The sequence below is a fragment of the Symphalangus syndactylus genome, chromosome 6 (assembly GCF_028878055.3).
Source record: "Symphalangus syndactylus isolate Jambi chromosome 6, NHGRI_mSymSyn1-v2.1_pri, whole genome shotgun sequence".
In the NCBI taxonomy this organism is placed as follows: Eukaryota; Metazoa; Chordata; class Mammalia; order Primates; family Hylobatidae; genus Symphalangus; species Symphalangus syndactylus.
The window spans coordinates 9,049,662-9,068,056 of record NC_072428.2 but is presented as its reverse complement, the minus strand read 5'-3'; the positions used below and the strand labels follow the sequence as shown (position 1 = coordinate 9,068,056).

Below are 18,395 nucleotides of genomic sequence, written 5' to 3'. Positions count from 1 at the left end.
GACATATATTCAATCCCTAGAAGCTTAAAACGCAACACAGGAAACCGCATTACTAAATGACAGTCATATGCACATAGAACAAAGTAGTCACTAAAGTACATATAGGAGGTGGAGAAAAGAAATCTCCCCAAAGATGATCCAACGTCTGATTTTCAGGAAGGAGAATAACAAGAGAGAAGCTGTAAAACGAACTTAGAACTATTAAAAATAATGTACTTTGATTTTAGAAAATTATAGAAATTTTGCAGCAGACTGGTTATGACTCCTCCTCCAGGCTCCCACTCAGGTTGGCCTGGAAAAGAGTTTACCACTGAACTATGAATTTTTCAAATCACTTTTATCATGGAACATATGTTTATTATAACTTTGTCATGATTAACCATTCATTGTTCAGTGTAATGACAATACCTGAATCTAATTGATAGACAACTGTTCCTTTTTTCTCTCCTACAATCTCTGGTACCTTTTCATTTCCTTTAGGCTGATAGAAGTATTCTGGTTGAGGTGGAGCCCACTCTGAAAGAAGACATTTTAAAAAGTACAAAATAAGAAATAATGTAAACGGCACTATCAGAACTAATACAAAATAATAATAGTAATTTTTCAAATGGCTAGTTTGGTTGAATCAAACCAAATTCCCACCCTAAATTTCCTGCTTGTTTATAAAATAATTATGTCTTGTTTCTTTCTATAAAGACTTATAAGGACACTTTTAACAAAGAGCATATAAAATGAAATAATAAACTATCCATAGAAGACCTAAAAATAAGTCAGAAAGGTCAATATAGCTGCTGCAACAGCTCTTCAAAATTTGGCCCTGACTTTCCTTAAAATGAGCAAAATATGGTCATTAACATAACTTTTTTTATTACCATAGAGGACTAAGTCTATCAATTGTTTCAGAGGAAGCAAGCCTTTTTCTTTTCTTTCTTTTTTTTTGAGATGGAGTCTTGCTCTATTGCCCAGGCTAGAGTACAACGGTGCGATCTCGGCTCACCGCACCCTCTGCATCCCGGGTTCAAGTGATTCTCTCGCCTCAGCCTCCTGAGTAGCTGGGATTACAGGCATGTGCCACCACGCCTGGCTAATTTTGTATTTTTAGTAGAGACGGGGTTTCTCCATGTTGGTCAGGCTGGTCTCAAACTCCCGACCTCAGGTGATCCGCCCTCCTCTGCCTCCCAAAGTGCTGGGATTACAGGTGTGAGCCACTGTGCCTAGGTAAGGCTTTTTCATTAATACTTAATTTAAAAAGATTTATTTGGCTGGGTGCAGTGGCTCATGCCTGTAATCCCAGCACTTTGGGAGGACAAGGTGGGTAGATTACCTGAGGTCGGGAGTTCGAGACCAGCCTGGCCAACATAGTGAAACCCCGCCTCTACTAAAAATACAAAAATTAGCCGGGTATGGTGGCATGTGCCTGTAGTTCCAGCTACTCGGGAGGCTGAGGTAAGAGAATCGCTCTAACCCGGGAGGTGGAGGTTGCAGTGAACCGAGATCACACCACTGCATGCCAGCCTGGGCAAACAGAGCAAGACTCTGTCTCAATATAAATAAATAAATAAAAAATAAAAAAAAACATTTCCTTTATGGAACTTGAACTTTTCAATATCATTTTTAGAAGACTAGCCACTGATGAATTCCAAGAGCATATAAAGATACACCTCAGTCAAATATTATATGAATTTATTTTCTCAAAGATTATGGTAAGTGATGAGGCTTTGAAAATTTAGTTTAAACAATAAGGTGCTTGCATGCCTGTAATCCCAGCACTTTGGGAGGCCGAGGAGAGTGGATCATGAGGTCAGGAGATCAAGACCAGCCTGGCCAACATGGTGAAACCCCGTCTCTATTAAAAAATACAAAAATTAGCCAAGTTTGGTGGTGGGCACCTGTAATCCCAGCTACTCAGGAGGCTGAGGCAGAATTGCTTGAACCCAGGAGACAGAGGTTGCAGTGAGCTGACACGGTGCCACTGCACTCCAGCCTGGGTGACAGAGTGAGATTCTGTCTCAAAAAAAGAATAATCCAATAAGGTGCTTATTAATACAATTTAATTTAAACAATAAGGTGTTTGTTAATAAGTTTCTTTGAAACATTTTTTAAAAATTGCTTTATAAAAGAAAGATCACGTAGTTGGCCGAGCGCAGTGGCTCACGCCTGTAATCCCAGCACTTTGGGAGGCAGAGGAGGGCGGATCACGAGGTCAGGAGTTAGAGACCAGCCTGACCAACATGGTGAAACCCCGTCTCTACTAAAAAAAAATACAAAAATTATCTGGGCGTGGTGGTGCACACCTGTCATCCCAGCTACTCAGGAGGCTGAGGCGGGAGAATTGCTTGAACCTAGGAGGCGGAGGTTGCAGTGAGCCGAGATTGTGCCATTGCACTCTAGACTGGGCGACAGAGCAAGACTCTGACTCAAAAAAAAAAAAAAAAAAAAAAGATCTTGTAGTTTAGTGAATTAGCACAGCATTAACTTGGTTATTAAATTCCAGTGTCCTTGCTGGGGGTGGTGGCTCACACCTGTAATCTCAGCACTTTAGGAGGCCAGGAGGATCATTTGAGGCCAGAAGTTTGGGAGCAGCCTGGGCAACACAGTGAGACCATGTGTCTCTACAAAAAAACTATTTAAAAATTAGCCAGGCGGCCGGGTGCAGTGGCCTACACCTGTAATCCCAGCACTTTGGGAGGCCGAGGCAGGCGGATCATTTGAGGTCAGGAGTTCGAGACCAGCCTGGCCAACATGGTGAAACCCTGTCTCTACCAAAAACATAAAAAATGAGCAGAGTGTGGTGGCACGTGCCTGTAATCCCAGCTACTTGGGAGGCGGTGGCAGAGAAGCACTTGAACCTGGGAGGCGGAGGTTGCAGTGAGCCGAGATCATGCCACTGCACACCAGCCTGGGCGACAGAGCAAGACTCTGTTCTCAAAAAAGAAAAAAAATTAGCCAGGCATAGTGGCTCACATCTATAGTCCTAGCTGCTCAGGAGGCTGAGGGGGGAGGATGGCTTGTGCCTAGGAGTTCGAGGCTGCAGTGAGCTATGATTGCACCAGTGCACTCCAGCCTGAGTGACAGAACAAGATGCTGTCTCAAAAACAAAATATTAAAATAAAATATAAAGTCAAATAAACTCCACTTTTATTTTTTCCCTGTATTTTCAGACTCATCTCTTGTTCTTAATGCTCATTGTTCTGTGGTTGCCCAAGCATGCCATGCTCTTTTTCTGTTTCTTCCAACTGAAATACTTTTCTTTGACCCTCTTAAGTGGATCATTTCGAACTCATCCTTTAGATCTCAGCTTAGATGTCAACTCCTTTTGAAAACTTAGCTGATCTCTAAGCTGGGTTAGGTATGCTCAGAGGGACCAAGCACTATGCAATTGTCTGGTAAAATGTTTAACTTCCCCACTAGTTCATGAACTCTGGGTCCATGAACTCTCCACTTTGCTCATCACTATTATCTCTAGCACCAAGCGCTGTACTTAGCATATAACAACACATGTGAACGAATATTATAAAGCAGGGAGACAGAAAATGAGGAACATCCAGCTGGGTGCGGTGGCTCACAGCTGTAATCCCAGCACTTTGGAAGGCCGAGGCGGGTGGATCACGAGGTCAGGAGTTCGAGACCAGCCTGGCCAAGATGGTGACACCCTGTCTGTACTAAAAATACAAAAATTAGCTGGGTGCGGTTGTGGGTGACTGTAATCCCAGCTACTCGAGAGGCTGAGGCAGGAGAATCGCTTGAACCCGCGAGGCGGAGGTTGCAGTGAGCCGAGATTGCACCACTGCACTCCAGCCTGGGTGACAGAGCAAGACTCTGTCTCAGAAAAAAAAAAAAAAAAAAAAAAAAAAAAAAAAAAAAAAAGGAACATCCAGTTGTTTATCCAGTAGTATAAAGCAGAGACATACACGATGTTTGCTAGACTTGTTCTGGTAATTAGAGAAGTCCCCACTTTCTAATGCAACCCACTTCCATAAATGCTTAATCCATAAAATGGATGCAGAAGATTGTACTTGCTCCAAGAGCTCACAGGTATGACCCATAATGTCATAAAAAAGTCTCCACCATTCCGACAAGAAAACTCCAATAAACTCAAAATATAAAATTAAATTAATTTTATATTTAATTAAAAACTGTAAAAACTATGTTGTGGTATATGTGGTCTTCAATTATACCAAGACTGGTAAAAATACCACACAACCAAACACATTAATACTGAGACAGGGTAGCACCTCTGTATTTTTAGATAAGATGCTATGCCCTCTCTCCAAAAAAAGAAAAAGAAAAAAACCACTGAAACACGTTAATCTAGAAAACAGATTTCAGTATTTATATATTTTGGCTTCTAGGAAGGTATCCTCCTATTCTGGAAAAACTCAGAAGCATTCTAGTTTACACATTACTGTAACTTGATTTTGGTGAGTTTATATCAGTTTCTCACAGTTTAATTTTTTCAGGGTGAGTTAATAAATGTTGACTCTAGGCTGAGTGCAGTGGCTCATGCCTGTAATCCCAGCACTTTGGGAGGCCAAGGCGGGTGGATCACTTAGGGTCAGGAGTTTGAGACCAGCCTGGCCAACATGAAGGAACCCTGACTCTAATAAAAATACAAAAACTAGCCGGGTGCGGTGGCTCACATCTGTAATCCCAGCACTTTGGGAGGCCGAGGCGGGTGGATCACCTGAGGTTGCGAGTTCGAGACCAGACTGACCAACATGGAGAAACCCTGTTTCTACTAAAAATACAAAATTAGTTGGGTGTGGTGGTACATGCCTGTAATCCCAGCTACTCAGGGGGCTGAGGCAGGAGAATCATTTGAACCTGCGAGGCGGAGGTTGCAGTGAGCCGAGCTCATGCCATTGCACTCCAGCCTGGGCAACAAGAGCGAAAGTCAGTCTCAAAAAAAAAAAAAAAAAAAAAAACTAGCCAGGCGTGGTGGCCGGGCATCTGTAATCCCAGCTACTTGGGGGGCTTAGGCAGGAGAATCACTTGAACCTGGGAGATGGGGGTTGCCATGAGTCGAGATCGTGCCACTGCACTCCAGCCTGGGTGACAGAGTGAGACTCTGTCTCAGTAAATAAATAAATAAATAAATAAATGTTGACTCTGTCCTGCCTTATACTTAAGCACATAGGACTTAACATTCTCAGGTCTTATAATAAAGTCAGGCAGATGGCGGGGCTTGGTGGCTTATGCCTGTAATCCCAGCACTTTGGGAGGCCGAGGTGGGTGGATCACGTGGTCAGCAGTCTGAGACTAGCCTTGCCCACATGGTGAAACCCCGTCTCTACTTAAAAATGCAAAATTAGCTGGGCGCGGTGGTGTGCGCCTGTAATCTCAGCTACTTAGGAGGCTGAGGGAGGAGAATCGCTTGAACCTGGGAGGCGGAGGTTGCAGTGAGCCGAGATCGCACCATTGCACTCCAGCCTGGGCAATAGAGTGAGACTTCGTCTCAAAAAAAAAAAAAAAAAAAAGGCAGAATAGCAAGACCACTTCACGTAAGTCATATTACCAATATGATGAATGTTTTCCTTGATGACCTCACATTCAACTGGCCATCTTGGAGCCTGCAGTGGCCTCTTGGTAGACAAAATGGAAAAGAGTTCTTGGGGTTCTCGAAGACGTGGGTTTACTTCATCCAACTCATCATAAAGAAGTTGTCTGCTCCTAAGATGTGGTAAACTCAGCATATGTGGATCTGCCAAAGGGAAAGAGAGTAAGTGAACATCTTCCTTTTCCTCCTTGGGGACTTTACTGCTCATCTATAACAATGAAACTATTTTAAGCATTATATTAAAATATTAGCACAGATATATGATTCTCTGACATGTTTCTTCTTCAAGAAGATTTAGTCCAGAATAACAGGGTCAAAATTATAAAATGTTAAAATTCTGCACAGTCTATTAAATGTTTAAATATAAAGCTTTAGGGTAAATTAAAAACCTTTTTTTAAAAAATTAAATTTGGCCGGGCGTGGTGGCTCACACCTGTAATCGCAGCACTTTGGGAGGCTGAGACGGGCGGATCACGAGGTCAGGAGATCGAGACCATCCTGGCTAACACGGTTAAACCCCGTCTCTACTAAAAATATAAAAAATTAGCCGGGCGCGGTGGCGGGCGCCTGTAGTCCCAGCTACTCGGGAGGCTGAGGCAGGAGAATGGCGTGAACCCGGGAGTCGGAGCTTGCAGTGAGCCGAGGTCGCGCCACTGCACTCCAGCCTGGGCGACAGAGCGAGACTCCGTCTCAAAAAAAAAAAAAAAAAAAAATTAAATTTAATGGTCCAAGACATTTCAACAGTGGGTTACAATGAATAAGAAGTTAATGTGTTTTATTATTTTTGTTTAGCTAGTGGCAAGAGAGGAAATTTCAATATATCCATTAGCATTTTTAAAAAATTACATAAAACTTTATTCTTTTTTTCTTCTTTTTTATCAACTATAGTGAAATAATCTATAAATAAAATTTCAGGGCCATAATATAACCATACAAAGGAAAGACAGACATAAAACAAAGAAGATGGAAAGAGGAAGGGGAGAGAAGGCATGAGATGGGGCAGAAGAGAGGAAGAGCTCTTGGGAAAGAAAGAATGAGAAAAAAAGGGAAGAAAAGAAAGGCTTTCAGGAAGATAAAAAAGAAAGGAGGGGCCAGGCGTGGTGGCTCAAGCCTGTAATCCAAGAACTTTGGGAGGCTGAGGCAGGCGGATCATCTGAGTTTAGGAGTTTGAGACCAGCCTGGCCAACGTGGTGAAATCCTGTCTCTACTAAAAACACAAAAATTAGCTGGGCGTGGTGGCACATGCCTGTAATCCCAGCTACTCGGAAGGCTGAGGCAGGAGAATCCTTGAATCTGGGAGGTGGAGGTTGCAGTGAGCTGAGGCCGTGCCACTGCATCCAGCGCGGCCAAGAGTGAAAGTCTGTGTCAAAAAAAAAAAAAAAAAAAAGAAAGGGAATGAGGGAAAAAGAAAAAAATGGAAATGAAAGGGGGAACTAAAGGCTGAGGGTCCTTCAGTGCTCATCAGGCATGAATCCCATTCCTGTCTGGTAATTCTTAGGTCTGGTGGGAACAGCAGGTGATGAAGACATAGTCCAAAAAAGGAGCTTGAATTTTCTGGTCTGGAAGGACATGAAATACCTCTATTGATGGCTTCTATCTGTCTGTGCACAGCTGAAGATAAACTGGTAGGCCCTAGAAAGAGGAAGAGGAGGCACCGTTTGTGTCAGGAATCGTTGTCTTCTTTTCTTCCGTCCACTATCCCCATTCCTTCTCATTTCCTATGCCCACTTTAGACCCCTGCATTTCTATCTAAATCTTTCTCCCATACTTCAATGGGGGAAATAAAAGGAAATAAACATTTGAAAAGATAGTAAAGCTACACAATGTCACTCATAACTAAAGAAATATAAAGCAGGCTGGGTGCAGTAGCTCACACATGTAATCCTAACACTTTGGGAGGCCGAGGCGGGCAGATTACCTGAGGTTGGGAGTTCAAGACCAGCCTGGCCGGCTGGGTGCGGTGGCTCATGCCTGTAATCCCAGCACTTTGGGAGGCTGAGGCAGGCGGATCACGAGGTCAGGAGATGGAGACCATCCTGGCTAACATGGTGAAATCCTGTCTCTACTAAAAATACAAAAGATTAGCCAGGCGTGGTGGCAAGCACCTGTAGTCCCAGCTACTCGAGAGGCTGAGGCAGGAGAATGCCGTGAACCCAGGAGGCGGAGCTTGCAGTGAGCCCAGATCGTGCCACTGCACTCCAGCCTGGGGCACAGAGCAACACTCTGTCTCAAAAAAAATAAAAAATAAAAATAAAAATAAAAATAAATAATTGTGGAATATGCTAGGTGCCCTTATAAAGAATGGGGTAAAGGCAGGAGAGGTGGCATGTGCCTATAGTCCCACCTAGTCCAGAGGCTGCAGGGTAGGGGTTGGGTTGTGGTCACTTGAGCCCAGGAATTTGAGTCCAGCCTCAAAAGAATAAGGTGTTTTTTGTTTTGTTTTGTTTTTGGTGCTCATATGAAAAGGCTTTCTCTTTTGTTTTTTTAAGACAGGGTTGCTGGGGGGGTGGCTCACGCCTGTAATCCCAGCACTTTGGGAGGCCAAGGCAGGTGGATCACTTGAGGTAAGGAGTTTGAGACCAGCCTGGCCAACATGGTAAAACCCTGTCTCTACTAAAAAAAAAAAAAAAAAAAAAAAAAAAAAAAAAAAAAAAAAAAATTAGCTGGGCATGGTGGCACGTGCCTGTAATCCTAGCTACTAGGGAGGCTGAGGCAGGAGAATTGCTTTAACCCGGGAGGTGAAGGTTGCAGTGAGCAGAGATTGTGCCTTTCTAATCCCTGCCAGGAGCTTTAGCACACAGAATATAGGAAAATTTGGGCTGGTGTAAGCAAACATATAAGATACATACCTGAAAAGGGAAATACTACATCAAGGGTAAATTACTGTTTTAATTTTCCCTGCTGTGTTAGTCCATTTTTGCACTGCTGAAAAAGACATACCCCAGACTGGGCAATTTACAAAAGAAAGAGGTTTAATGGACTTACACTTCCACGTGGCTGCGGAGGCCTCACAATCATGGCAGAAGGCAAGGAGGAGCAAGTCATGTCTTAAATAGATGGCGCCAGGCAAAGAGAGAGCTTGTGCAGGGAAACTCCCCCTTATAGAACCATCTGATCTCGTGAGACTTATTCACTATCACAAGGACAGCATGGAAAAAACCTGCCCCCATGATTCAATTACCTCCCACCGGGTCCCTCCCACAACATGTGGGAATTTAAGATGAGATTTGGGTGGGGACACAGCCAAACCATATCACCAGCTATCGCCAAATTGCCTTCCTAAAAGTCTACTTACTCACATTGGCAACAGCAGTATAGGAAAATGTGTTCCCCCATACCCTAACCTACACTACATATAAGTTTCTTTAAAATTTTGCCCAAATCTCATAATTTTAAAAAATGGTAACTTGCTATTTTGATTTGCATCTTCAGTTAGTAGTGGAGTATCTTTTCATATGCTTATTGACTATGTTTTTCCATGAACTACTTGTTCATGTCTTTTACTCATTTTTCTATTTGGTCATCTTTTTTGTTGTGTTTATTTACAGAAAGGGTCTCTCTATGTTGTCCAGGCCAGACTCAAAATCCTGGGCAATCCTGGGCTCAAATGATCCTCCTGCCTCAGGCTCCCAAATGGCTGAGACTACAGGCATTTGCCACCATGTTCAGCTTTAGTCATCTTTTTTTTTTTTTTTTCGAGACGGAGTCTCGCTCTGTCACCCAGGCTGGAGTGCAGTGGCGCAATCTCGGCTCACTGCAAGCTCCGCCTCCCGGGTTCACGCCATTCTCCTGCCTCAGCCTCGCCGAGTAGCTGGGACTACAGGCGCCCACCACCACGCCCGGCTAATTTTTTTGTATTTTTAGTAGAGACAGGGTTTCACCGTGTTAGCCAGGATGGTCTTGATCTCCTGACCTCGTGATCCGCCCGCCTCGGCCTCCCAAAGTGCTGGGATTACAAGCGTGAGCCACCGCACCCGGCTTCTTTTTTTTTTTTTGAGACGGAGTCTCGCTCAGTCGCCCAGGCTGGAGTGCAGTGGCGCGATCTTGGCTCACAGCAACCTCTGCTTCCCGGGTTCAAGCGATTCTCCTGCCTCAGCCTCCCAAGTAGCTGGGACTACAGGTGCCCACCACAACGCCCAGCTAATTTTTTGAATTTTTCGTAGAGATGGCATTTCACCGTGTTAGCCAGGATGATCTCGATCTCCTGACCTTGTGATCCGCCTGCCTTGGCCTCCCAAAGTGCTGGGATTACAGGCGTGAGCCACTGCGCCCGGCCTCATCTTTTTTTTTTTTTTTTTGAGGTGGAGTCTTGCTCTGGCACCCAGGCTGGAGTGAAGTGGCGCAATTTCCTCTCACTGCAACCTCTGCCTCCTGAGTTCAAGCGAATCTCCCGCTTCAGCCTCCTGAGTAGCTGGGATTACAGGTGGGCGCCATCAAGCTGGGATAATTTTTCTATTTTTAGTAGAGACGGGGTTTCACCATATTGGCCAGGCTGGTTTCGAACTCCTGACCTCAGGTGATCCGCCTACCTTGGCCTCCCAAAGTGCTGGGATTACAAGCATGAGCCACTGTGCCCAGCCTAATCATCTTTTATTAACACTTACTGATTTGAAAGAGCTGTTATATGTAAAGGAAGTGAACCCTTTGGCAAATTTGCTGCAAATTTTTTCTTTAGTTTTTTTTTTTTTTTTTGAGACGGAGTCTCGCTGTGTTGCCCAGGCTGGAGTGCAGTGGCACAATCTCGGCTCACTGCAAGCTCCGCCTCCTGGGTTCACGCCATTCTCCTGCCTCAGCCTTCCGAGTAGCTGGGACTACAGGTGCCCGCCACCAGGCCCGGCTAATTTTTTGTATTTTTAGTAGAGACGGGGTTTCACCGTGTTAGCCAGGATGGTCTCGATCTCCTGACCTCGTGATCCGCCCGTCTCAGCCTCCCAAAGTGCTGGGATTACAGGCATGAGCCACTGCACCCGGCCTTTTTTTTTTAGTTTGTCCTTTACTTTATTAATGATATTTTTTCCAAAGAGAAGTTTAGATTTTTCCTTTAAAAATTATCAGCTGGGCACAGTGGCTCATGCTTGTAATCCCAGCACTTTGGGAGGCCAAGGCAGGCAGGTCGCGAGGTCAAGAGATCAAGATCATCCTGGTCAACATGGTGAAACCCCATCTCCACTAAAAATCCAAAAATTAGTTGGGCATGGTGGCGCACGCCTGTAGTCCCAGTTACTCGGGAGGCTGAGGCAGGAGAATCACTTGAAGCCAGGAGGCAGAGGTTGTAGTGAGCCGAGATGGAACCACTGCACTCCAGCCTTTTGACAGAGCAAGACTCTGTCTCAAAAAAAAAAAAAAAAAATTATCAATATTGGCCGGGTGTATTGGCTCGCACCTGCAATCCTAGCACTTTGGGAGGCTGAGGTGGGCCAATCACCTGAGGTTGGTAGTTTGAGACCAGCCTGGCTAACATGGCGAAACACCGTCTCTACTAAAAGTACAAAAATTAGCCGGGAGTGGTGGCGGCCGCCTGTAATCCCAGATACTCAGGAGGCTGAGGCACGAGAATAGCTTGAACCCAGGAGGCAGAGGTTGCAGTGAGCTGAGATAGTGCTGCTGTACTCCAGCCTGGGCGACAAGAGCGAGACTCCGTCTCAAAAAAAAAAAAAAAAAAAAGGCCGGGCACGGTGGCTCACACTTGTAATCCCAGCACTTTGGAAGGCCAAGGCGGGCGGATCACGAGGTCAGGAGATCGAGACCATGGTGAAACCCCGTCTCTACTAAAAATACAAAAAATTAGCCAGGCGTGGTGGTGGGCGCCTGTAGTCCCAGCTACTCGGCGAGGCTGAGGCAGGAGAATGGCGTGAACCCGGGAGGCGGAGCTTGCAGTGAGCCGAGATTGCGCCACTGCACTCCAGCCTGGGTGACAGAGCGAGACTCCGTCTCAAAAAAAAAATAAATAAAAAATAAAAAATAAAAAAATAAAAAAGTTTAACAATGTTCTTTGATAGAAATAAAATTAATATTAATACAATGAATATTACTCCATCTTATTTCACTATACCAGTAACAAAGTTGGGAAATTAAATTTTAAGATCAACATTTATAATAGCATAAAAATATGAAGTATTATGAAAAACTATAAATCTTTATTGGGAGACATTAAAGACCTAAGTAAACAGAGATATATATTATAGTCATAGATTGGAGAACCCAGTGTTGAAAAATTGCCAGTTCTTGTGAAATTTGATCTACAGATTCAATGCAATTCCTATAATCTTTTAAAATGTCATAAGCGGGCCGGGGACAGTGGCTCACGCCTGTAATCCCAGCACTTTGGGAGGCCAAGGTGGGTGGATCACCTTAGGTCAGGAGTTCGAGAACAGCCTGGCCAACATGAGGAAACCCTGTGTCTACTAAAAATACCAAAATTAGGCCAAGTGCAGTGGCTCATGCCTGTAATCTTGGCATTTTGGGAGGCTGAGGTGGGTGGATCACCTGAGGTCAGTTCGAGACCAGCCTGGCCAACATGGTGAAACCGTTTCTACTAAAAATACAAAATTAGCCAGGCATGGTGGTGCACGCCTGTAATCCCAGCTACTTGGGTACTTGGGAGGCTGAGGCAGGAAAATCGCTTGACCCCCGGAGGTGGAAGTTGCAGCAAGCCTAGATGTGCCACTGCACTCCAGCCTGGGCAACAAGAGCGCAACTCTGTCTCAAAAATAAAAAAAACGCTGGGCGCGGTAGCTCACGTCTGTAATCCTACCACTTTGGGAGGCCTAGGCAGGTGGATCACCTGAGGTCAGGAGTTCAAGACCATCCTGGCCAACAAGTTGAAACCCCGTCTCTACTACAAATACACAAAAAAATTAGCTGGGAGTGGTGGTGGGCACCTGTAATCCCAGCTACTTGGGAGGCTGAGGCAGGTGAATCTCTTGAACCCAGGAGGTGGAGGTTGCAGTGAGCCGAGATTGCGCCATTGCACTCCAGCCTGGGTGAAAAGAGTGAGACTCCATCTCAAAAAAAAAAAAAAAGAAAGAAAGAAACAAAAATTACCCGGGCGTGGTGGCTCACGCCTATAATCGCAGCTACTCAGGAGGCTGAGGCAGGAGAATCTCTTGAACCTGGGAGGCAGAGGTTGCAGTGAGCCGAGATTGTGCCATTGCACCCCAGCCTGGGCGACAGGGCGAGACTTCATCTCAAAATAAAATAAAAAATAAAATAAAATGTCATAAGCCAATTGTAAAATTTATTTTTTTAAATGTTTTACTAAGTTTTTTTTTGTTTTTTTTTTTTTGAGACGGAGTCTCGCTCTGTCACCCAGGCTGGAGTGCAGTGGCGCAATCTCGGCTCACTGCAAGCTCCGCCTCCCGGGTTCACGCCATTCTCCTGCCTCAGCCTCTCCGAGCAGCTGGGACTACAGGCGCCCGCCATTATGCCCGGCTAATTTTTTGTATTTTTAGTAGAGACGGGGTTTCACCGTGGTCTCGATCTCCTGACCTCGTGATCCACCCGCCTTGGCCTCCCAAAGTGCTGGGATTACAAGCGTGAGCCACCGCGCCCGGCCATTAAATTTTTATTTATTTATTTTTTTGAGACGGAGTCTCGCTCTGTCGCCCAGGCTGGAGTGCGGTGGCGCAATCTCGGCTCACTGCAAGCTCCGCCTCCCGGGTTCAGGCCATTCTCTTGCCTCAGCCTCCCGAGTAGCTGGGACTACAGGCGCCCGCCATCACGCCTGGCTAATTTTTTTGTATTTTTAGTAGAGACGGGGTTTCACCATGTTAGCAAGGATGGTCTCGATCTCCTTACCTCGTGCTCTGCTCGTCTCGGCCTCCCAAAGTGCTGGGATTACAGGTGTGAGCCACTGTGCCCGGCCGCCAATTGTAAAATTTATATAGTAAGACAGACTCAAGAACAGCCGTGAGACTTCTGAAGAACAAGGTGGGAAGACATGTCTTTCCAGATAAAGACTATTTTAATGCCATATAGTAATTAAGAGACAGTGATATTGGTAAAGGATACACAAACAGACCAATGGAATAGAGAGCCCAGAAACAGACCTTTGTATTAAGCGATGCTGCCTACTTGACAGAGGTGACCCGCAGATCAATGGGGAATGGAAGTACTTTTCACTAATGGTAGAGGAAGAAGTATTTATCTGTCAATGCAAATTATTTATTAGACTACCCAAGTGCAACCCTCTCAGCTAACGAAGGAATTTTCCTCTGGAGTGCAGGAAAGGTGATACTAGATAAGAACATGGTATTACCTTTAAAGTAGCCATAATATTGGAGGTGACGGTACATAAAGTCTTCATAAGGATCAGGAATAGTCTGTGAAAGGAAAGGCCACTTCAATCAAGATAATGTTTTCAAACCATAATAGACTCAACAAAAAGTACATGAGCGTTGTTGCATAGGACTAAACTAAGCCAAGCGAGCTGCACTCCATGCGAATTATTCTACCGTGGGGATCAAGATCTCCAGCTGAGAAAAGATGCCACCAGAACATCCCTTCTCATCTAGTAGCAGATTTCTGTGGAGTTCCCGAAGAAACGGAGTTCCCCGAAGAAATTTCTGTGGCTTTCCGTGTTGTGTACCGACCTGCTTTAGGTGCGTTTCCAAGGCTGGGAACATGTTACTTCTGGATGGTAGGCTGAAAACTAGTCAATGACTAGAAAACCAGTCGCAAACCCTGCCCAATTTCCAAATGGGCAGCTGATGACACACGAGAAGCTACAAAGCCAGAAGAGGAAAAGTGAAAAAACTGCCAATACCTCCCCGGGCGCCCCCCAGCTCCCTCTTGACTTCAGAAAACCCTGCCAACCCACCTTCTCCTCAGCTAAACAAGGTGGTCACGCCGAGGCCAGAGGTGCACCTGAGACAGGGAGGGCGGCGTATCTTCCCGCCTCTTCTTCCTAAGGTGCTGGCCCCATGCTTCCCTTTCCCTGAGAAGGGAGATGCTCGCCACAGGAAAGTGAGAGAAATGGGGATGGGAGCACGCGACGAAGTCGTCTCGGTTGGTGTCGATGGAAAAAGGTCAGGGGGTTGGGAGAGTGGGCCCTGAAGATTGAATTTAGATTGAATTTAGGGTTCAGAGGAACCTGGTCCGGGGCAGGCGGTGAGGGGGTTTCCTAAGGGTAGGAGCGGGGAAGGAGAGCAGAAACTTCCCGGGAGGGCAGAGCGATGGGTGCGACCGCCTTCGCGCCCCGGCCCGTCCCAAGCAGCACGGATGGGTGCGGCAGAGAAGCTCCAGCGAGGCAGGCGGCCACTGCACTTAGGTACAGAGGCCAAGCAGTGTGCGGGGAAGGGGACAAACTCGCTGCACCCGCCCGCCACCGCCTTCTGTGAGGGCCCGGGTAGCCTAGCAACCGCAAGCGGGAAGAGGAGGAAGGGCGGGGCGGCCGGGCACTTCCGGGGAGCTAGGCCCCGCCCCCAAGGAGGGAGCCGGAAGCCCCGGAAGGTCTGCAACATGTATGGCGGGCAGTGGCTTTCTTCCCCTCATACATTACAGCCCCAGCCTGGGAATCGAAACCGCATTGATGAGTACGGCGCCAGTAGCCTTCAACATATTTCCAAGCTCGTTTGCTGTTAGCGTTAGATAATTGTTATGCATACTTTGCTCTAAGAGAGCTGCTGCTTCTCTCCTTTCGCCTTAACATTCTCTCCACTGCATAGCTAGAAAGGAAAAATTACCTTCTACACTGAAAATCTTAAGAAACAAAGCTGGCAAATTCAAATCATACATTTTGATTAGGTTTAAAAAATCAATTATATGCATAGAAATATACTCCAGGCCGGGCGCGGTGGCTCTCGCCTGTAATCCCAGAACTTTGGGAGGTCGGGAGTTAGAGACTAGCCTGACCAACATGGAAAAACCCCATCTCTACTAAAAATACAAAATTAGCCGGGTGTGGTGGCGCATGCCTGTAATCCCAGCTACTCGGGACGCTGAGGCAGGAGAATCACTTGAACCTGGGAGGCGGAGGTTGCGGTGAGCCGAGATCGTGCCATTGCACTCCAGCCTGGGCAACAAGAGCAAAATTCTGTCTCCAAAAAAAAAAAAATATATATATATATATATATTACAATAAAATTCAACCACGTGTCTTTGGTTAACTATATATGAGTATAATCGTATCTGTTACTTTTATCAGTGGGGGAAAAAAGCTATAAGGCACCTTTTTTTCTGAAATGTTAACCATATTACATCATTGCCAGGAATTAAGTAGGTCAAATGTTATCTAATATGGCTATTAACCAATCTAGATATTATAGATAATATTAGATCCCAAAACTTTGATCACACAGCACCATCTGGGACTAGAAGCCTGTTTGTCTAAACTGGCCCTACCACTCCCCATTCAAGATCTGCTGCTCTTTTTCTTGAAAGCTGTTCTTAAATGTTTGCACCTTGCATTGTATATGCTTAGAAAAAAAAAACAAGTCCTGGTTACATAATCAGAATAACAGGCGTTGACGAGCAAAAGGATAACCCATCAGGATTATAAAAAAAGCTTTATTAGTGCATATATACAAATTTACAAGGTCAGAAACTGGAGAAATACAAAGAGCTTTAAAACACAATTTGCCGTTTCCTCAGTTTAAAGTGACTTTTACCTGATTGTGATACAATAGAAAGTACAGAACAGTAAACTGCTTTTTAAATACTGGAATTTTATGGAGAATACATTCACATAAAGAAAGGAGGTGAATTTTGTTTTGGAACAGGGTTAAGACAATGGAGACATTAATACATAGAGTGTCTCATTGCATTTACTGCCACATACTTGAGGGGAAATTCTCAAAATCACGGATATGAACACCTGCTGCTGCCTGTATGCCACCTAGTGTGTGAAACGACCGAGCTACCAGTTCTAGAACTTATGAGAACTACTCTAAAGAGTGTGGCCATCTATCAGCCCGAGGTAAACCACTTAGACCTCAGCACTTCAAGGGTGGCCAACTAGAGAAAAGAGGCCAGAAAAAGATTCAGACAATTCCAGTCAAGCTAGAATGCAGAGCTGCCTTCTGAATTGCACTTGTTCTGGACGAGAAGTTAATTCTTCACTTTTGTCAGGGAGTCCTCTACAGGAGTATTATAGTCATGAGCCACATGTTCTTCAAGACTGATGAGGTTAATATACCTAACAGGCTAAGTTTGCCAGTTTGAGAATAAAGGCAGCATGGTCAAAGCAATTCCAATCACCTCATCCCTTTGCAAAACAGAAAAATTATATTTCACAAAAGTGAAAACTTTGTATGCATACACTCTTGCCCAGGAAATTTATAAGATCTCCCCCATAACATTTATAGTTTATTTGACAATAAAACTGGTTAAGACTTTGAACCGAACACAGAACAAATAATAATACAAAAAAAAGTTTTAAAAACTTAAAAACTATGTGTTAGGAGCCATTTTCCTTCTCTTTAGCCTTGCTCTCCAATCCTCAGGAAGGGCTTCAAAATTAGCATTTCTCTCTGCCATGCCACTGTGAAAACAACAAAGATTATTTTAGTGGAAAGAAAAATTAACGAAAGTATTCATTTCCCAGCAAATAAAAATCTAACTGAAATTAAAAACCTGATCTATCACGTCTGTTTATGAAAATCTTTTGTTTCTCAGCCAAATATCAGTATATTCTTCATCAAACTTCTTCATTCTGATAGGTCAAACACTCCCCAGTTTTATGTATATGTCTAAGTGCATATTTATTTATTTACTATTGATCGATTGAGACGGAATTTTGCTCGTTGCCCAGGCTGGAGTGCAATGGCGCAATCTCGGCTCACTGCAACCTCTGCCTCCCAGGTTCAAGCAATTCTCCTGCCTCAGCCTCCCCTCAGAGTAGCTGGGATTACAGGCATGCACAACCATACTTGGCTAATTTTTTTTTTTTTTTAGTAGAGACAGGGTTTCTCTGTTGGTCAGGCTGGTCTTGAACTCCCAACCTCAGGTGATCTGACTGCCTTGGCCTCCGAAAGTGCTGGGATTACAGGCATGAGCCACCGTGCCCGGCCTTATTTATTTTATATAAATATACCTCCAGTAACCATTAAAGGCACACTGAAGAAATGAAACACGTTCTATTAGAGCTTTTCTTAGCCCATAGGAGTTATGATTCTTCAGGGGAGATATATCTAATCCTCAATCTACGAACAGGGACCCTGGGATCTAATGTGTTTTTTTGTGTGTGTGTGTGATGGAGTCTTGCTCTGTTGCCCAGACTGGAGTGCAGTGGCATGATCTCGGCTCACTGCAACCTCCGCCTCCTAGGTCCAAGCGATTCTCCTGCCTCAGCCTCCCAAGTGGCTTGGACTACAGGCGCCTGCCACCATGTCCAGTTAATTTTTATATTTTTAGTAAAGACAGGGTTTCACTATGTTGGCCAGGCTGTTCTCGAACTCCTGACCTCGTGATCCACCCGCCTCGGCCTCCCAAAGTGCTGGGATTACAGGCGTGAGCCACTGCGCCTGGCCGGATCTAATGTTTTTGAGTTTCTCTTTCAAGTAGTTTTATTTGTAAGGATTAAAATTCAAATTCTATCTTGCAATTAACAGAATGGATGCATTAGATCCTTTAATAAAAACTAAGCTAGAACCCATCAGAGATGAATTTGAAATCTGGCATCAGTAATAGACAGCTATGTTCTAGGTTACACACTGACAACTGATGAACAGTTGAGTTGCAGTCAAAGAATTCTGCCCATTTCAGAATGTATACCTTTAAAACAAGGAAAATATGAAATAAAAAATTGTACTTGCTGTGTCTAAAGTCTTTAAAATTTCTAGAATTTTTGAGAAAGCCATCTTCTTGCCTCAGCCTCCCAAGCATCTAGGACTACAGGTGT

The 18,395-nt window shown here is 44.8% G+C and overlaps 2 protein-coding genes across 3 annotated transcripts in view; both read right to left on the bottom strand.

The window, feature by feature from the left end:
* The window catches only part of AGBL2 (AGBL carboxypeptidase 2), a 56,656-nt gene extending 41,705 nt beyond the window's left edge, over positions 1-14,951 (bottom strand). Inside the window, exons 1-6 of the mRNA XM_055281539.2 lie at positions 14,376-14,951; positions 14,149-14,280; positions 13,815-13,878; positions 7,136-7,189; positions 5,516-5,701; positions 409-516 (exon numbers count right to left, since the gene is read on the bottom strand). Of these exons, the coding sequence (XP_055137514.1) occupies positions 409-516; positions 5,516-5,701; positions 7,136-7,189; positions 13,815-13,878; positions 14,149-14,181 (445 nt within the window). The 5' untranslated portion in view covers positions 14,182-14,280; positions 14,376-14,951. The remainder of the gene's footprint in view (positions 1-408; positions 517-5,515; positions 5,702-7,135; positions 7,190-13,814; positions 13,879-14,148; positions 14,281-14,375) is intronic.
* A 1,092-nt stretch (positions 14,952-16,043) lies between these two features.
* Positions 16,044-18,395, bottom strand: part of FNBP4 (formin binding protein 4) — a 52,097-nt gene continuing 49,745 nt past the window's right edge. For both annotated transcript variants that reach the window (XM_055281537.2, XM_055281538.2), the window contains exon 17: positions 16,044-17,036. In XM_055281537.2, coding sequence (XP_055137512.1) covers positions 16,946-17,036 — 91 coding nt within the window. In that variant the 3' untranslated portion in view covers positions 16,044-16,945. The remainder of the gene's footprint in view (positions 17,037-18,395) is intronic.